The sequence below is a fragment of the Sphaerodactylus townsendi genome, linkage group LG07 (assembly GCF_021028975.2).
Source record: "Sphaerodactylus townsendi isolate TG3544 linkage group LG07, MPM_Stown_v2.3, whole genome shotgun sequence".
NCBI lineage: Eukaryota > Metazoa > Chordata > Lepidosauria > Squamata > Sphaerodactylidae > Sphaerodactylus > Sphaerodactylus townsendi.
This window is the reverse complement of record NC_059431.1, coordinates 54,994,457-55,020,152: the sequence shown is the minus strand read 5'-3', so window position 1 is coordinate 55,020,152 and position 25,696 is coordinate 54,994,457. Positions and strand designations below refer to the sequence as shown.

The 25,696-nt window shown below is 42.7% G+C and overlaps 1 protein-coding gene across 8 annotated transcripts in view; it reads right to left on the bottom strand.

Annotated features, from left to right (window-relative positions):
- APC (APC regulator of WNT signaling pathway) overlaps positions 1-25,696 on the bottom strand; it is a 99,202-nt gene that overhangs the window by 48,926 nt on the left and 24,580 nt on the right. For 5 of the 8 annotated variants that reach the window (XM_048503576.1, XM_048503575.1, XM_048503578.1 and 2 more), the window contains 3 exons: positions 19,455-19,607; positions 10,362-10,446; positions 9,654-9,855 (listed from right to left, as the gene is read on the bottom strand). In XM_048503576.1, the coding sequence (XP_048359533.1) occupies positions 9,654-9,855; positions 10,362-10,446; positions 19,455-19,589 (422 nt within the window). In that variant the 5' untranslated portion in view covers positions 19,590-19,607. Of the gene's footprint in view, positions 1-9,653; positions 9,856-10,361; positions 10,447-19,454; positions 19,608-25,696 lie in introns of those variants that run through there. The other 3 variants (XM_048503580.1, XM_048503582.1, XM_048503581.1) reach the window with 2 other exon arrangements.

The window sequence follows — 25,696 nt, the reverse complement described above, 5'->3', positions numbered from 1 at the left end:
GGACATCTTGATGGGACCTCCCAGAGCAGTGTCCCTAATTAGGGTGGGCTATTGTTAAATGTCCAGTATGTGCTCCAGAACTCTCCGTCCAAAGACGGTTTCTGCAGCTCCCCAGGCCTGCAATTTGTAATGTCTCACAAAGGAAGAAGGTGAGGACCAGATGGCCGCTTTACAGATTTGATCTACAGAGGCATTATGTCGGAAAGCTGAATTAGTAGCAGCAGAATGTGTAGAGTGGGCTGTAATGCCAGATGGAATAGGCAGGTTGTGAGCTTTGTGCACTTTGATGATGCAGGCCTTGATGGTGGAGCTGATCATGGCTGCTGACATTTGTTGTCCTAGATTTGGAGGCGAAGTGCTAATAAAGATGCTCTGAGTTCATTGAATAGGCTCTGTCCTAATGATGAATGCTTTTGGAGCTCTACAGGCGTCTACGTGGTGCCACAGTCACTCTGTAGGATGAGAAGGTTGAGGAGAAAAGTTGGGGAGGATGATTTTCTGCTGAAGGTGGAAGAAAGAACTGACCTTGTGCTTGAATGTGGAGTCTGTTCGGAGAACCACCCTGTCAGGATGGAAGCTGTATAGATTTGGATTGATGGAAAGTGCTCTGAGGTTTGAGATTCGTCGCGCAGATGTAACTGTGATGAGAAAAAGTGTCTTCATATGCAGCAACCAGAGATGAATGGTTTGCACTGGCACGAAGGGCGACCTCGTCAGAGCTGATAGGATGGTGTGTAGCCTCCAAGACTATGCGTTGGAAGGGGCTAAGACTGTTGAACCCCCTTTAGGTGGACGTCATCCACCTAATTTATTAATTATGGAAAGGTTATTGCTGCTACTGTTTTTATTGTATTTATTGTTTTAATTGGGATTATTCGATTGTTTTAGTTGCAATGTATTGTGTTTGGTTGACTAAACCGCCCTGAGCCCTTCGGGGGTAGGGTGGTCTAATAAACTGGATAATCATCACCATCATCATCATCATCATCATCATCATCATCATCATCATCATCATCATCATCATCATCATCATCATCATCATCATCATCTGGGCGTCATCCCAAAAACACTAGGGCAGCACTTGAAACATCTTCGAATTGACAAAATTAACATCTGTCAAATTCAGAAGGCATCCCTGCTGGGATCCGCACGAATACTACGCCGATACATGACAACTTCCTAGGCCTCTAGGTGAGGCTTGAATTGTAATGAAGGCCAACAACCAGATAAAGATCTGGCAGCTGTGAAATCTACAACAACCACCACCACCACCACCACCACCACCACCATCATCATCATCCAGCTGAGGTCGTCCCAGTGGTAATTGGCACGCTGGGCGCCATCCCAAAAACACTAGGGCAGTACTTGAAACATCTTCGAATTGACATAATTAACATCTGTCAAATTCAGAAGGCAGCCCTGCTGGGATCCGCGCGAATACTACGCCAATACATTACAACTTCCTAGGCCTCTGGGTGAGGCTTGAATTGTAATGAAGGCCAACAACCAGCTAAAGATCTGGCAGCTGTGAAATCTACAATAATAACCAGTGGTAATCGGCACGCTGGGCGTCATCCCGAAAACACTCGGGCAGCACTTGAAACATCTTCGAATTGACAAAATTAACATCTGTCAAATTCAGAAGGCAGCCTTGCTGGGCCCTACACAAATACTACGCCGATACATTACCACTTCCTAGGCCCCTGGGTGAGGCTCGAATTGTAATGAAGGCCGACAACCAGCTAAAGATCTGGCAGCTGTGAAATCTACCATAATAATTTAGAAATCTGATGACATCTGGATGCTGGGAGGCTGGAACTCCTTGGAAGCGATGCCATACTGTAGATATTGCTGCTACCTGTCTCCTCAAGGTTGAACTGCGTAGCCCTGTTTTAAAATCGTCTTGTAAAAACTCCAGGATCTCGGAGATGGATGGATTCTCCAGATCGACCTGTTTTCTTCTGGTACACCTGACAAAGGCCTTCCATGAGTAATTGTAAATTCGTACCGTAGCCGATCTACGTGAAGCCAGCATGGTGTCAGTCACTTCCTCTGAATAGCCTTTTTGTCTTAACCTATGCCACTCAATAGCAATGTGGTCAGACTGAGCCACTTTGGTTTGGGATGCTGTAAAGGACCCTGGAATAGAAGATCCGGGCTCACTGGTAGACAAAAGGGTGGACTCACCACAAGTTCCTGAATTGTTGAAAACCCAGATCTCCTTGGTCAGTAAGAAGCAATTAGTATCACCCGGGCTCCTTCTGTGGAAATTCTTCTCAGTACCCTGGGTAGCAACGAATTGGAGAGAACGCGTAAAGGAGAGCTTGATGCCAGGGAGAGACGAGTGCATCCATTGCCAGGGCTTTGGGAGGGAAATATCTAGAGATGAACCTTTGAAGCTGGGTGTTTTGCATCCTTCCATGTTAACAACTGAATTCCTTTCAGCTTTTGTCTGTTTGCATTATTAAAAATACTGCTACTCATACTTGTCCTCTGCTGTTCCTCAGCAGCTGATTGAATTCCATCCAATCTAGGGGTTCCATCTTCAAGTACTATATCTTTTTTCATTTTGGAATGTTTCATCATAGGGTTTTTGAGGTAAGAGTCGATCATAAGTGGTTTACTTACTTCTTCTGAGCAGCATTAATCATGGTTAGCTGTAATGGCACTGCTATTGTCTACAAAAGGTTCTCTGCCAGTGTCACCTTCCACTACTGCTGAAGGTCACAGAATCCTGAGGAATGGTGTGGAAAAAAAATTGTCCCTAAAATTTGAAGGAAGAAACACCTCGCTGCAAGTATTCTGCCTTGAGTGATTCTGTAGAAGTTTAACCTCTTGACAGAATGTAGGTCCCTTATAGTATTACTCTTAGCTTCACTGTCAGACACAACCCTTCTAACCATGTTAAGGTGTGCATCCAAGAGGGAGAATGCATTCCAAAACTGAAACACAAGAACATTAATAATTCCCAACCAAAGAGTTTTGCAAGATGATACAAACATCAACACTTGGAAAAACAGAAATGTCCACTAGAAGATTTTATTTTCTTTATTCAAGAGGAAACTCTCTTGAATACAGAATTGAATACCCTGTAGAGTTCACTCATAGCGCACTTCTGGGTTTAGGAATATCTCTTGCTCTGAACCACCACAGACTGGGAAACTCTTAAAGAGGTGAATGAAAATGTAAGTTCTTTATGAACTGCAGTTGGTGCAGCCAATATGGGGAGTGTAGAGTAACAAATGCCTGCTAGATCAGATGCCTGTTATCCATCTAGTCCAACATCTTGTATCACACAGTGGCTAATTAATTGCACTGGAAAGCTATCAAACAGGGCACAGAGGCCAAGGCCTCCCCAGATTCCCTCTTAAAGCCATTATTATGTTCACTGGCAGCAAACTTCTCAGTTTAATTACCCTTTGAGTGAAGCCATATTTGTTTTTGTTCATCCTGAATCTATTGGCCATGAACTTTAGAGGTACCCTTGTGTTCTATTATGAATTGGGGTGGGGGGAGGGATGTCTCTCAATCCAGTTTCTCCACACCAATGCATAATTTTGTAAGTTTTATCCTGTCCCCCACCCCCATTCATCTATTCTGTAAACCAAAGAAAGCTATATAATAGATCTATGATACTGAATAGCCTTACAGTAGAATCCAGAACAAATTTTCTATATTAACAGAAATTACTAGATGTAGGAGAGCAATAGTGATCACATATTTCTAACTGAACAGATTACTGGGAAGAAAAAGAAAATTTCTGCAGAAGTTTATACCCTCAAACAGAGGGAAAGAAATGAGGATTCCAAAGGACAGCCACAGTGCAAAAGCCTACTTATAAATACCTGTGGAAAGACAGACCTTCCCTTCCCCAATGTAGATATGGAAAATGCACCAACAATGTATCAGTTCCACGTACATGCAACAGAACGGTCTATTGGGTGCTTACTGTGAAGGGCCCTTCTCCTGGTAGGCCAGGAGGACATCTTGGATGGGATGTTTCTCCGTCCTTCTGAGAGATAGGCAGGAAGAGCTTTTCGAGTCACTTCCTGCAGGAGCCTGCCAGCCATGTTTAGCCAGTCAACTCCTATCAAAGCAGTCCAACGTGAACATGAAAAAGCCTACTGGAAGCAACTCAATTGAACATAGGAACCAGGCTCCACAGAAAGGTAACAGAATTGAGAAGATTGACAAAAACAGTAAGAAAAACTGGGTAACGTCACCCAAACTATCTGTACTACAAGCGTTTAATATAAGAAGCAATGAAAGGTGAGACTAGCAGTAGACCAGGGAGGGCCAAGATGTCCTCCTGGCCTACCAGGAGAAGGGCGCTTCACAGTAATTACCCATTGGACCGTTCTTTTGGAGGCGGAGGACATCTTGTATGGGACCTCCACAAGCAGTGTCCTGCAAAAACGGGTGGGTCATCCGCTAGTCATCAAATATATGCTCTAAAACTCTTTTGCCAAAAGCTGTTTCAGCAGAGGTAAAGGATTGAATTTTATAGTGGCGAACAAAGGAAGACGGGGTAGACCAAGTGGCTGCTCTACATATCTCCTCTATAGGGGCGTGTCTCCTAAAGGTTGCGTTAGTTGCTGTGCATCTAATAGAATGAGCTGTGATTCCCTGCGGTATAGGAAGGTTAGTGGTTTTGTAAGTCTCAATAATGCAGGATTTTAAGGTAGCACTGATAGCTGCCTTTGACATTGGGGCACCCAGGTTTGGTCGGGATATATTAATGAACAAACTCTCAGTGGTGCGAATAGATTCGGTTCTAATAATGAATGCCTTTAGTGATCTCCTGACATCCAAATTGTGCCACAGTCTTTCTTTTGGATGGGACGGATTTTGGAAGAAATTTGGCACAATGATTTCCTGTTTTAGGTGAAAAGAGCTGTTGACCTTAGGAATAAAAATGGGGTCTGTTCGTAGAACTACCTGGTCGGGGTGAAAAATGAGGAAGTTGGCATTAACTGAAAGGGCTTTCAATTCGGAGACTCTCCGTGCTGAAGTGATGGCTATCAAAATTAATACTTTCATCCTAAGCCATCTTAGGTTAACTGACTGAATTGGTTCAAAAGGAGCTTTTGTTAGGGCTGTCAGAACCAGATGCAGGCGCCACAAAGGAAACCTATGAACGACTGATAGCTGAGAAAGTCATACTCCCCGAAGAAATCCCATGATATCGTAATGTCTAGACACGGGCACCCCCCTCCAACTTGGGCCATACCGTAGACAAGGCTACCACCTGACGACGTAGAGTGGAACTACGCAAGCCTTTCTCGAAGCCCTGTTGAAGGAAATCAAGAACGTCCCTGATGGACGGATGTTCTGGATCTATCCTGTCCGTCCTACACCATTTCACGAAAGTCCCCCAGGTCAAGTTGTAAATATTAACAGTAGATGCTTTGCTAGAGGCCAACATGGTGTCTGTGAAGTGCTCCGAATAACCCTTGCAAATCAGCTGTTGCCTCTCAAGAGCCATGCGCTCAGGTTGAGCCAGCTGGGGTCCGGATGTAGAATTGGACCCTGAGAGAGAAGATCTGGGCATGTTGGAAGTCGTAGAGGGTCAGCGATTGACCTGAATGGTGGAGAACCACGACCGTCTCAGCCATCACAGAGCTATCAAGATGACTGTGGCTTTCTCCAGCCAGATTTTCCGTAGCAGACGAGGAATGACTGGGAAGGGAGGAAATGCATACCGCAGCTGAGGCAGCCACATGGTGGTTAGGGCGTCTGCCACATAAGCCCTGGGATAGTGATGACAAGATATGAAACATGGGAGCTGCGTATTCTCCGCTAAGGCAAACAGGTCCCGAACGTCTGACAGATGACCTTGAAAATGTTTGGATCGAGTCTCCATTCCCAGTCCGAGAACCGTTGACGGCTCAGCCAGCCTGCCTCTTGGTTCAGGATTCCTTGGATATGAATGGTCTCCAGCGATAGAAGTCAGCGTTCCACCCAATGGATTATGTGAGAGACCTCCTGATGTAATCTGGAGGAGCGGGAACCCCCCTGATTGTTGATGTAAATTTTTGTGGATATATTGTCCGTCCTGACGATGAGATGTTGGCGGTGCAACGATGTTTGGAAATGTAGAAGAGCCAGTCTGACTGCTCTGGCTTCCAACTGATTGATCTGAAGGTTGATTTCCTGTGGCGACCATTGTCCCTGAATGTATTGGTTGTCCAATTTTGCTCCCCAACCCTGTAGGCTCGCATCGGTGAAAAGTTGGGGCCGATTGCCATGGAGGTATACCTTGCCATGTTCCAAGTGTTCTCTGGCTGACCACCAGAGGAGGCTGTTGAGCACCTTCTGTGTCAATGTTAAGGATCTGTTCCGCCTGAGCAATATGTCCCTCTGAAATGGTCGTAAGAACTGCTGCAGAGGTCGCACGTGAAACTTCCCCCATTGGGTTTTGTCTATTAAGGAGATGAAGACCCCCCAAGAGGCTAGACAGTTGGAACAGAGTTACCCTGGTGGTGGAAATTGAGGACGCGACCAGTCTCTGGATGCGTAGAACCTTTTCTCAAGGGATGAACAGGGCATCTCTGACCGTATCAATGACTGCGCCGAGGTGTTCCATCTCTGAGATGGTTCTAATTTGCTCTTCTCGGTGTTGATCAAAAAACCGTGGAGTCTTAATATTCTTTGAGCCTCTTGCACGTCTAGTGCTGCCTGCTCCCGGGTGGGAGACCGGATGAATAGGTCGTTGAGATAGGGGTGTATATGTATTCCCCTTTCCCGCAGTAAGATAATGGGAGTGAGCAACACCTAGGTGAAAACTCGAGGCGCTGTTGCTAGGCCGAACGGCAATGTGCGGAACTGGAAATGCTGGTTTGCGACAGTGAACTGGATAAATTTTCGGTGGGCAGGATGGATTGGAATGTGCAGATAAGCCTCCGTAAGATCCAGCAAGGCCATGTAATCACCGGGCCAAAGGGCAGAGGTGATGGATTGAAGGGTTTCCATCCTGAACTTCGGAAGACGAATGTGTCGGTTGATGTAACGAAGGTTCAAGATGGCCCTCCAGTCCCCCGATTGTTTGGGGACTGTAAAGAAATGGGAGTAGACTCCTAAGCCCCTCTCCTGATGTGGTACGTTCTCCACTGCCCTGATGAGGCACAGGTTTGCTGTCATTGCTGTCATTGTTCTTGCCAATTTTTCTGGGTTTTGAGACATGGGGAATGTTAGAAAGTGATGTTTTGTAATTTGTTCGAATTCTATGACGTAGCCAATATTTACGACGTCTCTTGTCCATTTGTCCACATGGTTCGCATTCCAGGATTTGCAAAAATGATAAAGCCGGCTGCCTACAGGTAGAGACATGCAGTCATTGTCTATTCCCGGTATTGCTGGCAGAGTTGTTGTTGTTGTTTCCACTGGCAATGGCCCTGAAAGATCTCCCCTGTTTGTTGTAGGGACGAAAAGTCTGTCGTCCTGAGAAGAAGGACTTGTTTGACCACGCTTGCCTAGGACCATCCCTGGGTGTCCTTTGAAATGATCTATTTGATCTAAAGTTGGGCTGAAATGATGACTGAACTTGGTCATGCCTTATAGTTTTGGGCAATGCCTTCTTTTTATCCTTTGTTTCCATGAGGATTGAGTCCAAATCGGACCCAAACAAGGAATCTCCGTAATAGGAGTAGCCAGCCAGGGTGGCCTTTGATCTAGAACCGGCTATCCATGGCCGCAGCCAGGCATTACGGCGAGCCACCAAAGCTGAGGCCATGGAACGAGCCACCAATGCCATAGCATCAAAGGTGGCATCCGCAATAAATGCGTTAGCGGAAAGAATCCTCTCTACCCCTTCCCTAATGCCCTGTTCCTCTGGGGGAAGCATCTCTAACACTCTTTTGAGCCAAACCATGGAGGCTCTGGCTAGGGTGGAAGAAGGAATTAAAGTCTTAATGGAGGCTGCTAGAGACTCATGTACCTTGCGTAAGGGAGAATCTGACTTCCTGTCTAATGGATCTTTTATATATCCATCTCCCTCCTTGGAAACCAAATTGGTAGAATGCAAAGCAATGATGGGAGCCTCCAGGGGGACCTGGAGGAGTTTTTGGACGTAAGGTAGCACCAGGTAAAGACCCTTGAAGGATGGTGGCAGTCCCTTTTTGGCAGTACGGTTAAGCCATTCCCACTTAATGCGGGTGTCATAGCACTCAGGGAAGGGAAAATAGTCATTTTTAGGTCCCTCTTGAGGGAAATAAGCCTGATTGCCCTTTGGCCGTCCCTTAATGGGTTTTGAGGAGGCAGCAGATGGATCCTCTGCATCTTCCTCATCGTGTAAATCCAGCGCTGAAACAGCCTTACAACTTAGCAGCTGCGGGTCCTCTTGCTTAAAGAAGCGTGTGACCTGTTCCCCTGACTCCCTAGTTGGAGTGTCAGTGTCAGAAAACTGTTCACAATCCCGCTCGTCTTCCACATCTGAAGTGTCAGAGTCTCCCTGGATTGCCAGTGGGTCTCTATATGAATGTCTATTGTCATCCATGGAGACCTCTGGGGGGTGGGGGTATCTGATGAATGGGCTTGACTCATCCCCACAGAAGGATCCCTTTGCGGGAGGTATAACTGAATCTCCTCCCTCATAGCCCTCCTGAAAAAATCCATGAACGCCTGTGAGGGTGCCTGAAAGTCCGTGGCCATTGCTCCAGGGACGGAGCTTTCGGCTGTGGAGGGAAAAACCTGGCCAGATGCCGCAGCGGGATACGCCTCTACAAGAGGCTGTTGCCCACCCTGCTCCCCCTGAGAGCCCTCATTTGGCCTGGGAAGGCCAGTGGTGCTAGGGACAGAGGTGCGAGGAGCGACGGTGCCCTGGGAAGGTGCCAAAAATGCTCCGTCGATAGAAGCTGTGAGGGGAACGGCCGATTGCCCTACACCCTGGGAAGGCGCAAAATTCCCCTCTCTACTGGAGCCTGCACCAGGTGCGGCCAAATTGCAGAAGCCCTGGGAAGGCTGTTGGCAAGCTACGGTGGTTATGGGGACAAGTGCGCCCTGGGAAGGCTCCAGACTCCCCGCCTCCGCCGTGCGGCATTTTTTTCCCTTCTTGGGAGCTGCCACATTGTCCAGCGGCTGTTTTCCTTTTGCGAGGGAACGAGCATACTGATCCCTGGGTGGGGAAAAACTTCTAGCCGCCATTCTACTAGCTTTTTAGGTCCCTCTTGAGGGAGTAAAAAAGGCGGGAATACAATTAGGCTGAAAATAAATGTTTGTCTGCCTACCTGACCCAGCACAAGGGAGAAGAAGAAACAAACGAAAACTGTGAAAAAAACACACAGAAGATGGAAAGGAAAAATGAGAAGAGTCACAACCTACAGGAGCCTGGATTCCGACCTGCTATCTCTGCTAAGGGAGGAAAAATTCTGGCTAAGCATGGCTGGCGGGCTCCTGCAGGAAGTGATTCGAAAAGCTCTTCCTACCTATCTCTCAGATGGACGGAGAAACATCCCATCCAAAATGTCCTCCGCCTCCAGGAGAAGCAGTCTGCAACTGAAAACCTGTTTGGGTATCCAGCACTGTCTGCACCTTGCTGGATTCAGGTCAAAGAGTTATACTAGGTCAACTTTCATGTTTTCAGAATTAGGTTTACAATTAATTTAAAATTTTCATTTCTTCATAAAACCACTCAGAAATTTAATGAGAAAAATTACCTTTCTTTCTCTAGCTCTTCTAAATAGCCAGTGCTTTCTCTGCTTCCATTCATAAAACCTCTTCTGGGAAATGATCCCATGGGAACAGGACTGCACTCTCCTGAACGACTGGATACAGATCCTTCTCTGCTACCATATGAACGCATGGACATCTTTGGCCTTAACTTCACTCCAGGGAAGCTGTTGCCATCCAAGTTCAATTCTGAATAAAACAGGGAAAATGTTGAATCAAACTCTCATTATACGGTAATCAGTCTCAAACCTCCACTGCAGTTTAAAAAAGGTAAATTTTAGAAGGCCGAATATTATGCAAATATCAAGCCTTTAATAAAACTATCAAGTAATATTATTAACCAAAGAAAGAATAACCAAGTAATGATGTTCCTTCATTTGACCTATGGCAACTCTACCAAACATTAATCAAAGAATGAAAAAAATATTTGATTACATGTCATGTGAAAAAACAGAAGTGATTGTATGTAAGGTATTGCTATGCCTGAAATGTGTTCCTTAGACTTGTATTGATAGATAAGCATCAAATCTGAGTCTGCCTGCAGACAGTAACTTTGCGGCCAACTGCATTTTCTTCTCAAAGGTATCCTCTATAAAACAGAACAGAATCCAATAATACAGAAGGTACCCTCCACTGACCTAAGCAAAATCATTCTTCATATGAACAATTGTTCAAACAGTCCTCTTTCAAGTTACCTTTAAGACGTTCCAGCAAATCGATCTGTCCAGATGAAGCCACTGCCTCATCTTCAATACTTCCTTGCAGCTGCTTTAGCACCTCCTAGAATACATCAATGTTATTAAGAAACTACATTCTATCTTTCTTTTCTTCTACTATCCTTTTCTTACTTGCTTAACGCAGCTATTTTAATATTCTTTTCTTCCTCTATCAACAAGTTTTTTTCTTTCTCTCTCTTCTATCTTGCTACTTTCTAGCACAGTAATATTGTATAATGATGCAGATAAGACAATAAATTTTAAGACATAAGTGTATTATAAGACCTAACAGTAATGTCAGTATGCTGGATTACCTTCTCTTTCTTTTTGCTTTTGCAGTGAATATTTTCTACTTTGATATTTCACTACTAGTTTTAAGTTCTGTAATTCTTTTTCTTAAAATTCAATATATTTTTTAAAAAAGAAATGACACCACAACAGAATACCAAAGGCTCTGCAACACCTCACAGTCCCCAGCAGAATGGTGGGATTCTGCCAATTATTTTTACAATATAAGTTAATTTCCCTCACCAAAATCAGTTAGCCACTTTAGCTCAAAATTATGGGACTTTCAATTGACAGGTTTTGAATCAGGCATTCAAAGTATTAGTTTCAATACTATGCAAACCAATTACAAACTAAAAAGAGGGATTTGATGTTGACATTGCTGGTAATATCCCACAACTGAATCATAACATCGATGTTTCCAATTAAAAAAAACAAAATTTGGTGGAATACTAAAAAAAGCTTCTATGCAATATTTTCTCTTTTCAACCAAGTGAAATATTTTAAATATACTGTAGGAATGCTGTGATCATATGTACCACTTAATTCCAAGCATTTCTGCACCCAGAATCAGCCCTAATTTTCTTGAAGTGAGAATGCAGAGATTTCACTGCTTTTCAACTATTACACACCTCATGTCATCCTTTACACCTCTCCCTACAACCATTTTGAGATCACTGTAAATCTCACAGATTAGGAATCAAATAGATATCACTGTGCCTTGCTGGAGGAAAAAAAGATCAGGTGCACAGAAACTGTGCCAGAGGAAAACTCTGAAAGTTTCACTAAGAACTGAGCTCTCTCTAACCTAGTAGCGACAGAAGGAAGAACACAATACCTAGCTGGAACTACCTCTAGGTCTATAGATATTATTGAATGGTGTAGTCTAATAAGTTTTAAGTTGTAATTTATTTCTATTTCTTCTGCTTTCTGAACAAATCACTCCTTCACTTTAGCAGTGAGGTCTGAGAGAAGGGTTCACAGGCAATCTTACTGGGGAGGACCCGTTACAAAAAACTGTGTGTTTGTTCTGTAGTGTGCACACATGCACGCCTTCATGAAGTAGTCTTTTTTCTCCCTTCCCCAGCAAAATGGTGCAGCCACCTTCTAATATATGGAAGCGTTTTCACATTTCAGATCCTTCTGGAGAAAAAAAAACCCTCTGTAATGCAAAAACTGCCAAACAAAATATGTATTTCCAAGTGCTAATAAGATAAGACGGAGGTCCTGTGGCTCGGCCGTGGGGAGTGTCCGGTGGCCTTTGGCCTGCCTACGCTTCTTGGCGAGACGTTAAAATTAACTTCGTTCACCAAGAGCCTGGGGGTGACTCTTGATCCATCTTTATCATTGGTGGACCAGGTCACCCAGACAGCTCAGGCAGCTTTTTACCATCTGCGGCAGGCACGGCAACTGGCCCCGTATCTCTTCCATTCCGATCTGGCCATGGTGATCCATGCCACGGTCACCTCTAGATTAGACTACTGTAACTCGCTCTACGCAGGCTTACCTTTAGCCATGATCCGGAAATTAAAACTCGTACAGAATGCGGCAGCCAGGCTCCTCTCCGGAGCAACAGCTAGGGCCCGGATTACGCCGGTCCTATACCAACTGCACTGGCTGCCAATCGAGTACCGGGTCATGTTTAAAGTTTTGGTATTGACCTTTAAAGCCATTCGCGGCCTTGGCCCTGCATATCTGAGGGACCGTCTCTCCCTATACCGCCCTTAAAGGCCCCTCCGCTCATCGGAGGCGGACCTACTGGTGATCCCTGGCCCCAAGGCGATCCGGCGTTTGGCCTCCTGCCAGGCGCTAGGGCTTTTACGGCTCTGGCCCCTACCTGGTGGAACAGGCTTCCAGGTGAGATCAGGGCCCTGCGGGACTTACAAAGTTTCCGCAGGGCCTGCAAAACGGACCTGTTCCGCCAGGCGTTTGGCCAGCCGGGATGATGTCAACTCCGCCATAAGAACACCTGGCCTCCCGTGGGTACATAAAAGAGGGGGAGGGGTTGAAGCCATCTGTAGTTTTAGTATTTTATGTATTTTGATGTTTTAAATTGTTTATTATTGATGGACACCGCCCTGAGCCTTCGGGGAGGGCGGTATATAAATATAATTAATTAATTATATTTATTTATTTATTAATTATATAATTATATAATTATATTATATAATTATATAATTATATAATTATTATATAATTATATAATTAATTATATAATTAATTAATTAATTAATACTCAAACACATCCTTACATGTACACAATACCCTGCACACATTAAAACATCTTTCATGAGTATAAGTGAGATGGATGATAATAGAAGTAGCATCAAATGGTGTCAATGCAGAAGAATTGTTTCTTGTGTGACATATGTATCAAAGTGCTACCAAATCAACTTCATTTGGTGATGGTGAACTGATATCTCCATTAACTGCATGCAAAACACTTACAAGAATAACCCACCTATAAATGACCCCTGATGATGATTTATACTCGACCTTTCTCTCCGGTAAGGAGACTCAAGGTGGCTTACAAGCTCCTTTCCCTTCCTCTCCCCACAACAGACCTCTCACCACCTTGTGAGGTAGGTGGTGCCGAGAGAGTTCTGAAGAACTGTGACTAGCCCAAGGTCACCCAGCAGGAATGTAGGAGTGCGGAAATACATCTGGTTCACCAGATAAGCCTCTGCCACTCAGGTGGAGGAGTGGGGAATAAAACCCAGTTCTCCAGATTAGAATCCACCTGCTCTTAACCACTACACCAGGCTGGAACAAACAGACCAAGATCTTACAGGAGTCAGATATGCCCTGGGACACCATTATCAGTCACTGAAAATATATATTGGAAAGAAGTATGTAAATTATTAATTCATATCATATCTATCATATCTTTTGCCCAGCAGATATTTGAGGAAATCTTTTCTAGAATCTGAATATAAAAGTGTAATGTAGTCTGTTCAGGAAAAAAAGTCAATGGAGCACTGGGTCCTGCAGTACTTTTAGTAAATAACTAATAAAATCACCAAAAATGCACATAAAAGCAATTATTAGATTCAGAGGCCACTAGGCTTTTAGGCTATTAATGCCTGATGGCCTAAATTCAAGTAGAAAATGAAATCTTGAGAAAACCTTATTACAGAAGCTTTACCAATAACTCAACTAAACTTAAAAGAATGGCCGGAAGGCAAAAGAATCCACAGTACTCAAAACTGATTTGTCTTGTGTTACAATTTTTGATCTGCCTGTAAAAGTCATAATGTACCCATGAGCAAATAATTAAACAAAGACCTTTTAGCTACTCCACTGATGTAGAAACAGCCATCTATAGAATTATTTTGTTTAGAATTAAAAATTGAATTTCTCCAAAAGCATGAATCTCTTTTATTCACAATGCTTGGATATTTGTAAGGAAATGTCTACCTGACTGATCTGTCGTAAGGCTTTTACAGTGTACTCAGTATATAAAACAGCAGAAAAATGCATTTTTGAATTGCTGGAAGGATAACAGCAACCCAAACCATTCACATTAAATCCAAAATAGTAATGTAAGACTCACAAAACAATAAAATTATTGTTCCCTCACAGAAAAACACAAAATTATATTGGTCTTGTTTATTTATTTTTAAGCAAGATATACAAAAAAAGAAGACAATGTTGAAAGCGTGCAAGGTTCTATGTTGCTATTCTGGGCTGAACTAGATGTTGCCAATTCTGGATTTGGGAATTCCTGGAAATTTGGGGTGGAGCCTAGGGAGGAAAATTTTCAGATGGGATTCAATTCCGTATGGTCTGCCCTCCAAAGCTGCCATTTACTCCAGGGGAACTAACTTGAGTCTGGAGATGACGTGTAATTTCAGGAGATGTCCAGGCCCAACCTGGAGGTTGGTGATTCTACTGGTGGTAGAGTAACTAAGGCAGCTAACAATCAAAACACAGAATTCTAAAAACAGATCATACAGCCAAGTAAAACCAAAAATAGAACACATATGTAAAATCTCAGAGACAAAAGCTATCATAACTCCTTGTGGCAACTGCAATACACTATGAACATCCTCTACAATAACAATAACACAATGTGAAAATAATATGTCCTTCATTGGTTGTGGAGCCTGCTGCAGATCAGTTTCAATAGATGATCACAATCTGTGGTGCACTGAGTGAATTCAATATTCCTACATAACAATGGTTAAAAGTGCTATATTAAGATCTGGGAGACCAGAGTTGGAATTTCCTTGGGCCAGTCATTGTCTCTTAGTTCAACCAACTTCACACAATTGTTTTAAAGGGAGAATAATGCTGTAAACTGCTTTGAGCAAAAACTGAGGACTAGATACCTAAATAACATTTTCATCATGGATGCATTGATAAAAATCCCCTGTATTGTGAAAATTAGGAGCACTTAAATATATGAAACAGATATATATATTCGGGGATGGGGCGGTATACAAAACCAAACAATAAAGAAAAATAAATAAATAAATAAATATGCCCATTCCAAACTGATTACCTTCTACTATGTGGTCCCTGTTTACAATACAAGATGTTACTGCATTTACTGAAACATTTCAGATAAAGCCCTAAATCATCACAATTTTATATTCGCCATTAATTAACTCAACATGCTTCAGAGGGCCAACAATGGGCATCTGTTCTCTCTGAATTTACTACTTCTCTTTAGCCCTCCCATTCAATGGTAGTGCTAATGCAGAAGAACTCCTGAGGAGGATTAGGGAATGGTGTTGTCAGGTGACTTTATTCTTGCTTCAAACTTATTGGCAACAGATTACATGACCAGCTGCAGGATTACTACTTCTTACTCATTTAGCCTTACCAAAGGGAGCTTCAGGGGCATGAATTAACCCCAAGTTGGCATGACTGCCAGGTGTTACTGCAGTTAGGCTGAAAAGTATAACAAAGGAAGAGGAAGAAATAATGAATGGGCTTTACTGGAGACCTAGAGCTACTGGGAACAGCTCTAGGAAGAGCCCAGTAACTTGAGGGATGTAAGAAATTGATTTGTTCATATTTTCTTTTCTTTTTTCTAATTAAGGTACGCTTGTGTAAAAAGGGATACTTTGCCTCACTGAGCTTCTGTGACCATCCAAACCCATTAAAGAATCCTTGCCTCAGGCAAAAACAGCCTCTGGCTGTTAGCACCATTTTCCTAACATGTAGCTTACAAAAGAGAGATGAAACCATTTGCCCACAATATTTTCACCATGCTTTTGATAGAGGTCAGCTATATAAAGAAATCTAGCATTTTTGTTAAGAAACAGTCTTAACTATGTGATAACCATGTGAGGCACCACCAGAATGGACACATACTAGAGATAGCTGGTAAGGAATATCGGAATATATTTAAGCAGAAAGACAGAACTGCTGCTGTTCTCCCTGCCCTTCATGCACTTGATCACTAGATTTCTGCTGCTCAGAAAGGATTGCACCCCCAGTAATTAATATGGGATAGTAGAAATTCTATGCATTTTTAAGCAATGTCATAATACAGTTATCATTTGGGGTATTCTCTGCACATGTAGATATTGCTAGAAAAAAACAAGCTGATACATGAGAAGCTGTATCATTCTAAACAAGAAGTCTAGAAGTCTAACTTTATTTTATTCACGGTTACCGTATACACTCATGTATAAGTCGAATTTTTCAGCACATTTTTAATGCTGAAAAAGCTCCCCTCGACTTATATGCAGGTCATTAAAATTTTTTGTGTGTTTTTACTTTGCCGGCCAGCAGGGGGCGCAGTTTTCATGCTAGCGACACCAAATTTTCAGGGTACCCTCAGAAGACACTCCTGATGTTACCAGCCAAGTTTGGTAAAGTTTGGTTCAGGGGGTCCATAAAGGAGGTGCCCCCATTCCCCACTGTTTTCAATGGGAGCTATTAGTAGATGGGGCTACCCTTTTGAGGGTCCATAACTTTGGACCCTCTGAACCAAACTTCAGAGTGGTCTCATCAGGAGAGTCTCTTTATGATACCAGACAGGTTTGGTGAAGTTTGGGTCAGGGGATCCAAAGTTATTGATCCCCAAAAGGGTGTCCCATCCCCCATTGTTTACAATGGAAGCTAATAGTAGATTTTCCATTTCTGATAATATCCCTCTTAAAATCGAAGTTGGGTTACATTTGGACATACAGATGATGATGAGGAATCCAGTTTTGAAGGATTTTAACTCTTGTGTTTTAGCTTGGTTGCTGATTGAGCTACGGTTTTTGTACTTTTAAAGTTATTGTTGATATCATATTGTTCTTGTTGACCCTCTTTTCCATTTACAGAGCCAGTTTACTGTTTTTCTTTGAAATAAATATTCAAAAACATTTAACCTACTGATGCCTCAATTGATGTAATTTTATTGGTATCTATTTTTATTTTTAGAAATTTACCAGCAGCTGCCATGCGTTTCCCACCCTCGACTTTATGCAGCATGAGTCAATAGAATTTTCCCAGTTTTTTGTGGTAAAAGATTAGGTACCCTCGACTTATAGGCGCGAATTTGAGCTAATTTATCAAGGATGAAGTATATACAGTAGCTTTTTTGCCCCTAGCAGCATTATCATTTTAAAGGCAGTGAAATTACTTAGGAAATTAACACTTTCAGTTCTTCAGTGTAATATAGAAGCAATCATTAAATGTTAACCATGTATGAAAGCACTGGAGGTTCTAAGAGATAAGGGAATATGTAACCTGCCCCAAATTATGACCAATGACTTTCAGAATAGCCAAACTGACCAACAGGTAAAAAGGTAATGGTAGTCCCCTGTGCAAGCACTGGGTCTTTACTGACTAATGGGTAATGCCACATCAGGACCTTTACTAGTTACACTGATTACAAGGTGGTTTGCTATTGCCTTTCTTAATCATCTACATTTTACCCCTGAGGACTCAATTTACTGACCCCGAAAGGATGGAAAGCTGAATCAACCTTGAACTCAACTTCTGTCGGGGATCAAGCTCAGGTTGTGAGAAGAACTTTGATTGCACTACTGAAGCTTACCACTCCACCAGAAAGCTCCTACAACTGATCAGTGCCTAGACATAAATACATCAATACGACTGAGTAGAACATCTGGTTGTGTTGAACTTCCAGTAGTGGCAAGCCAACAAAATGCATATGAACTCTTCAGTGAATCACAATGAATGCTATTAAGAGACTGCCTCTGTCACAGAATACAATATTAATTTGCCCAGAGTAGACGTAGGTTGACATTACTGGCATCACACCTACTCTTGAGACAAAGAATTGGGGGTGGAGGTGGGGGTGTGTGGAAATACAGTATCCTGTTTTCATTTGGTTCGGAATGTCTAGTCTTCCTCCTCTCTCTAAAGTCCAGTCACTGCTTCCAAGGAGGCCTGCTGAAAAGGGAAGGTGAATATGCAACATGAGAGGGACGCTCACTATGGCTCATCTGCATACCAGTGTTGCCTGCTGATGCTGGTGAAAGGAGAACCGGCAGCATAGGCTTTCCACATGTTGCAGGATTGTCACATTGCTACGGGGGCACAGGAAGGACATGCTACAACCTCAGAGCTTTTTCAGTGGTGGTCCCAAGACTGTGGAACCATCTCCCCCTGAGATTCATCAAGCATCTTCTTTATACGCATTTAGAAAACTAGCCAAGACCCATCTATTTGGCTGAAGAGGTGGTTTCCCTCTTCTGGTAATATGAATTTTAAATAGGTTTTATGAATTTTTAAATAGGTTTTTACTGATTTTAATAAGTTTTTTGAATTTTAGTAGGTTTTAATAGATTTTATGGATTTTAAATAAGTTTTATTGTTATAGTCAGAGGTGGGATCCAGCAGGTTCTCACAGGTTCCCGAGAGTAGGTTACTAATTATTTGTGTGTGCCGAGAGGGGGTTACTAATTGGTGATTTTGCCACGTAATTTTTTGTCTTAGTTACGCCCCTCCTCTGCTCCTCAGCAGTAGCACGTAGAACTTGAAGCAGGCTAGCAGGAGGTGCACCACCGTGCGTGGCAGCCTGCGCCTGCATGCATTCGTCGTTCCAGCCTAAGCGGACCCGGTTGCAGCGGACTGCATCCTTGCGCACAAGCCCGCACTTCAGCAATGCCCTAGCATACGGAATGCCCGATCACGCCCCTGCTGTGCCCCACCCAGCCCCATTGGCGCTACGCCACTGTTTGAATCCCACCATCATGGGAACCTGTTACTAAAATTTTTGGATCCCACCACTGGTTATAGTGTTATATACTGTAATTGTCTTTAGGTTTATCAATATTTTATTATTTTTATCTTGTGCTTTGCCATGCCCTGAGATCTTTAGGTACAGGGTGGGCTAAAAATACATATAAACAAACAAACAAACAAATGCATCAACCTGGAGAACAAGGAGATACTTCCACTTATGAAAGGAGACTTCCTGATTTTCACTAACGAAAAGTAGCAGTCCCAAGAGCTACACTGAATACCAGCCCAGAGGGTTCCTGACTTTCAGAAAGGAAATTTTTCAGGGTTCCTGACTTTCAGAAAGGAAATTTTTCAGGAGATACAGGCTGTAGTATAGTGCCCTACAATACATAGCACACAGTTGTTACGATCTGACCCTAATTTTTGTATTACCTATATAAACATTAACACATGTATTTTGTATCTCCTGGTCATAGTGACTTCCTTTCACAGGTCCGGCATAGTTAAGGTCATATACAAGAAAACATGATGACACCAATGAACAAAACAGAGTGATTTCTATGGCACATTAGACACCATATGGTTGAAACATAAACCCAGAATGTTACTCAAGTCAAATAATGCTCATACCTTCATATTAGATGCTTCAGTTTCCAGTTTTGTAAGGTGATTTGAATTGTCTTCCAGTTCTTGTCGAAGGTTTGAGTTCTCCATTTTTAATGCTTCTACTTGTTTTAACAACTGATCATATGACACTGCAGCCATCCTGGGCTACCCCTGGACCTAAAGCAAGCAAATATATATATATATATATATATATATATGTATATTGTATTTCTATACTAAAGAAAGAATTGTGAACTTCAAGGAATGCTTCAAGGAATGCTTCAAGGAAACATATTTCATTTTCTAGTTGAAGAATTTTAACATGACAGTGTAATACTTCATAGAAACATTAAGTAACATGTAACTAACACATTACTTAAATTATGAAAAATGCTAAAGCAAATTCAATAAGAACTGTAGCAGAGCTCAGCTACTTCTTAGATTTCAATTCCTTTGATTCTGGAAAAAATACCAGACATAATACTTGCAATTAAATAGCTTTGTCATGGGTTAAATACTCAAATGAGAGATTACGAGAGATTTACATGATTTGGATCATTTATTGTTTTTAACAGAAATTGGGCCCTCAAGATTTTATAATATCCTGAAAGAAGTCACAGGTAGTATCACTAAAATCTACCCCAAAATGACTTGTGGGCTCAGGTTATCAGTTTAACTCAAGTGTTGTAGCCTTCTTTATTGTTGAGTGATTTAACCCTTTTAGTCAACCTTATATTTTTGGAAAAACGCCCTTAAATTATTACGCCAGCAGCATACTAGCCAAAATATACAAAAATTCTACTAGTGAGTGCAGGTTTTGCAATGAAGTCCAGACAAACCTGTATACATATGTGGGAAGATGCACAACTGCAAAAGGTTTCTGAAGATGGCTATTTTGGTATCTTGGTTGAAAGTTTATGTTAGATTTAGTTTTATTTGATGTTGTTGTATCTAAGTAAAGACAATCAAGAGAGAATTTTGTATGCAGTGATAGCAGTGAAGCCAACATTGGCCAAGGCATGGAAAGAGGAAAAAATATTCCAAAAAGGGACTTAATTGGAAAACAAAAAAAGTTCGTGCTTTATTACAACTTAAGAACATAAGAACATAAGAACAAGCCAGCTGGATCAGACCAGAGTCCATCTAGTCCAGCTCTCTGCTACTCGCAGTGGCCCACCAGGTGCCTTTGGGAGTTCACATGTAGGATGTGAAAGCAATGGCCTTCTGCGGCTGTTGCTCCCGAGCACCTGGACTGTTAAGGCATTTGCAATCTCAGATCAAAGAGGATCAAGATTGGTAGCCATAAATTGACTTCTCCTCCATAAATCTGTCCAAGCCCCTTTTAAAGCTATCCAGGTTAGTGGCCATCACCACCTCCTGTGGCAGCATATTCCAAACACCAATCACACGTTGCGTGAAGAAGTGTTTCCTTTTATTAGTTCTAATTCTTCCCCCCAGCATTTTCAATGAATGCCCCCTGGTTCTAGTATTGTGAGAAAGAGAGAAAAATTTCTCTCTGTCAACATTTTCTACCCCATGCATAATTTTAGAGACTTCAATCATATCCCCCCTCAGACGTCTCCTCTCCAAACTAAAGAGTCCCCAAAGCGCTGCAGGCGCTTTCCTCATAAGCGGAAGGTGCTCCAGTCCCTCAATCATCCTTGTTGCCCTTCTCTGCACTTTTTCTATCTCTTCGAGTATCGCCTGTTACTTTGGAGATGTGGCGTGCACCAGAGACTGAACACAGTTATACTCCAAGTGTGCTAGTCGCATCTCACGGCTTTATATAAGGGCATGACAATCTTTGCAGTTTTATTATCAATTCCTTTCCTGATTATCCCCAGCATAGAGTTTGCCTTTTTCACAGCTGCCATACATTGAGTTGACATTCCCATGGAACTATCAACTAAGACGCCCAAATCTCTTTCCTGGTCTGTGACTGAGTAGCGCACTGACCCCTGTAGCGCATGTATGTGAAGTTTGGATTTTTTTTTGCCCCTATGTGCATCACTTTTGCATTTTGCTACATTGAACTGCATTTGCCATTTCTTAGCCCACTCACCTAATTTATCAAGGTCCGCTTGGAGCTCTTCGCAATCCTTTGTGGTTCTCACCACCCTACATAATTTGGTATCATCTGCAAACTTGGCCACCACGCTACCCACCCCTACTTCCAGGGGTGAACTTACAAAAAAAGGTCATGCCAGAAACCTTAACTTATAAGGGAAGATAATTTCTTGCCTATGGAGCTCATCTATTAGATTTATGATGATACTGGTAACTTCTGTAGCACTTTGTAGACTATATGGAATGTTTACTGTTGTGATATATATTGTATAATGGAATTCTTCTTTTGTATTCTAGCACCAATCTTTGTAAATTAAACTGCCCAGGACCCCAGTAGAGACATCTCTTACACAAAGTCTGACAGAAATTTTGTAGTTTGCATTGATTTCTCAGTAACGCTGAGCATAATCCAAAGGTCTTGACCTTCAAAACCTTTCAAGGTCTGAGATCTATACCTCTCAGAGTGCACTTCAGTATATAAGGCCTCCTGGCGCCTATCAAGATCTAAAGGTAGGGGATTGCTCTATGTCAGAACAATTACAAAATAAGTGTGAAGGAAAAAGGCCTTTTTACCTACTGTCTTGAACTGAATTCAAAGAAATATGCCAGTGCACTTCTGAAGCATCAGCCTACCTTTCAGAGTCACCTTTTGGGATCCATTGTCCTATTATAAAGGACAATTGCTGTAAACTAGAAACATTATTTCTGTTGCTTTGTTGTGTGTTTTATTATTTTAAATAATGTGGACTATACAATACATATGTTGTAAACAATGTCCTACAATTGCTGGTACGTAAACACCTTCATCTTCTGATATTTGGCAAAGATGCAATATATTTTCCTTACTGATCTTTCAGTTCCTTTCAAAAGGACAATTGGAAAACATAGTTCATTTTGCCTGTTTTTTCCCCAAAGTGTATTCAAGTGCTAAACCTGTAAACCTTACTTTTATAATTTTAAGCTCAAAATTTTACCATTTAAGCTCTTGTCTGTGTTTACTTAGGGTTTCCTAGAATAATGAGATCAATAGTATACTGTTACAGGCTCAGATTGAGTCAAGAAAATGCCATGTGTGTTAAATATTTAACACAAAATAGACAGATACAAGTGGGACCCACAAGAAGTTAATGGAGAAATTCCCTCACTTATCGCTGCTTTCACCTCTTCTGACCCTACCCCCAGTCATCATTCTTTGCCCTTTCCTGCCACTGCTACCTCCTCCTCCCATCTTCTTCCTTCTCTACCCTTACCTTCAACACTGGTCCCCACTTCTCCCTTGCCCTCTCAACTGCCCACCCTCTTTGCCACGTTTCCAATTTTCTCTGCTCGGGCTACTCATCCCTCTTTCCTCACCACAGGCCCAACACAGGCATGCAACCCTCCTCATCAACCCCACATCACTCCTCCTCTGTCCACTGTGTCACACATTTTTTCCTACTGAGTGAACGCACACAGCATTGTAAGGTTTGGGGGTTCATTTTGAACTATAAACCCTCAGCTCAGTTTCAGGTATTTGTTCTACAGACAGTGAGTATATAGGCTTTGGGGTCACTGCTGTGAGGTAAGTTTTGTGGTAAACAAGGAGATTGTTGAGTTCACTGAGGCTGGATTAATATATAAACTAAGGTTATTTATGTATTTATGTATTTATTTATTTATGGAACAAACCAGCAGTTCAGGCTTCCAGGTAGACAAATGCACAGATTTGGGATGAGTGATACCTGGCTTGACAACATTACATGCAAAAGGGATCTGGGAGCCCTGGCAGACCATAAACTGAACATGAGTCAGCAGTGTGATGCAGTGGTCAAGACTGGTCATGATTCTGGGCTGTATCAATAGGAGCATAGTGTCTAGATCGAGGAATGTAATTGTACCTCTCTATTCTGAATCGGTTACAGTTTGTGCACAGTTCTGGGCACCGCAATTCAAGAAGGATATTAACAAGCTGGAACGGGTCCAGAGGAGGGCGGTCAAAATGGTAAAAGGTTAGGGAGCTAGGTATGTTTAGTTTGGTGAATAAAAGGTTTAGAGGTGACGTGATAGCCATGTTTAGACATTTGAAGGGATGTCATGTTGGTGAGGAAGCAAGCTTGTTTTCTGCTGCTCCAGAGACTAGGACAAGGAGTAATGGATTCAAGGCACAGGAAAAGAGATTCCGCCTAAACATCAGGAAAACCTTCCTGACAGTAAGTGCTGTTTGACAGTGGAATGCACAGCCTCAGAGTGTGGTGGAATCTCCTTCTTTGGAGGTTTTTAAAGAGAATCAGGATGGCCATCTGTCAAGAGTGCTTTGATTGTGTGTTCTTGTATTGCAGGGGGTTTTGATGGCCTTGTATTGTGTGTTCTTGTATTGATGGCCCTTGGAGTCTCTTCCAACGCTATTATTCTAAAGTAAAAACTTGGCTGAGGCATGTAAACTTAGTTATAGCTTCAGAGAGTAGTTAGACTTTTGTACAATTCTTTCCAGATTGAACAGATTTGTATTGACGAGCCACTACGTTGAATTCAATCTCACACACAGGATTCCCGCCTGCCCTTTCCCCAGAGTGAGACTAAATCGAACAAGATCTGCTCACCACCAGAGACAGGCCTAACAACCGAGCACTGTCTTCTCTCCCAGAGATAGATTTAAACTGCTCTGCCACGCTACAAGGCACAGCTGACCTTCACGCTGTCTGCTCTTTTTCCTGAGCCAGACCTGAGCTGTCACTGCTCTCTCCCTGAGGCAGAAAACTCCCTTTTCTCCTGTGTTCTCTCCAACATCACATTCCCTTTCTCAGAGATGACTGGAAACTGGAGCACTTCTATGGGATCATCTGAGCGGCTGATTTTTCCTTCAGGGCAGGGTAGCCTGCCCATCACACCATCATGGTGGCACAGCTTCCTCAGATAGCAGAGACACTTAACTTTTCAGCTCAACCCGTGGGTTACTCAGGCACATGCCTGCTGTGCCCAACCCAGCTGATGCATGTTTCTTGGCTTCACAGTGAATGCTCCCCCACCCCTGCTGCCAAGCGAGGCAGAAAGAGGGAGGCTGTAGCAGCTCCAACAAAGGAGCTAAAGGAGCAGTAATACAATAAATGCTCAATATATTTGTCCAGGGATGCCCCAAACACAGGCCTCCTGGATTCCTCAGGAACAGCGCTTATGTTCCCTTTGAGGCATTTTCACCAGGCCTGCATTAACCCAGGCAATGTTGCTGCACTTACCTCCATGCTCCTCAATGCTCCTGTCTTTGGCAGCCTGTGTCCCACCCCCTCGCAGGTGAATTCTCAGCGGCCCCACACCCTCAGGGCTTGTCTCTCTGAGCAGTAATGGCAAGGGGTGAAAAGGGTGAGGCACTTCCTCCAAGGCTGACAAAGAGAATGTTCCAGGAGACTGTCAGCATACCAATGCCAAAGCATAGCAAGAAAGTACTAGCACCTCAAGAGAAGACACACTGGACATCAGGGGAACATCTTCCACAGAGGAAGGTGGTGTCTTTGAATCCCAGAATGAGGGTAGACAACAAAGTAGGGTACAGCAATAGATTGGACAAAGAAGGTAGACATTCTGCCTCTGAAGAGAAAAGGATTATGGGAGAACAGGTCCATTGGTGGAGAGGTGAAGGAGGTGGAGAAACTTCCTTTTAAATGAAGAATCAAGGCTAAGAAGGAAGTGGATTGGTGAGGTTCTATGGTACAAAGTGCCTGCCAGCCAAGAGGTGGAGCTGAGTAACTTCTGCTACTCATACCCATTGTGAGGCTGTGAAAGCTTGAGTCAGTGTGGAGGACCTGCAATGGGACATGCCTGGTGATGTATCTCACAATATTTTATACCGTTTATCTTTAAATATTAAAAAATTGTTTCCGAACATAAACATTCCATATGCTATAAATTTTTAAAAAGTGATCAAATACTAAAAAGCTCTCTATAAAATCTACATTCGACCTATGGTTCTTCTTAAAGCTCTACCAGCTTTAATAAACTCTGCTGTTGCCTCTATTAACATCCTCCATTTATGTATTATTTGCTTTTACTAGCTTCAGACAAGACACTTACCAGAACTAGCAAGTAGCTATACAATTTCTACCAGAAGTTCATTAGATTGGGGTTTTTTTATGGTGGGTTGTGGAGTTCATGAAATGAACCACAGATGCATACATTTCAGTATTCCTTATTCTCTTACCCAGGAAAAACAGAAGTCAGCACCCAGG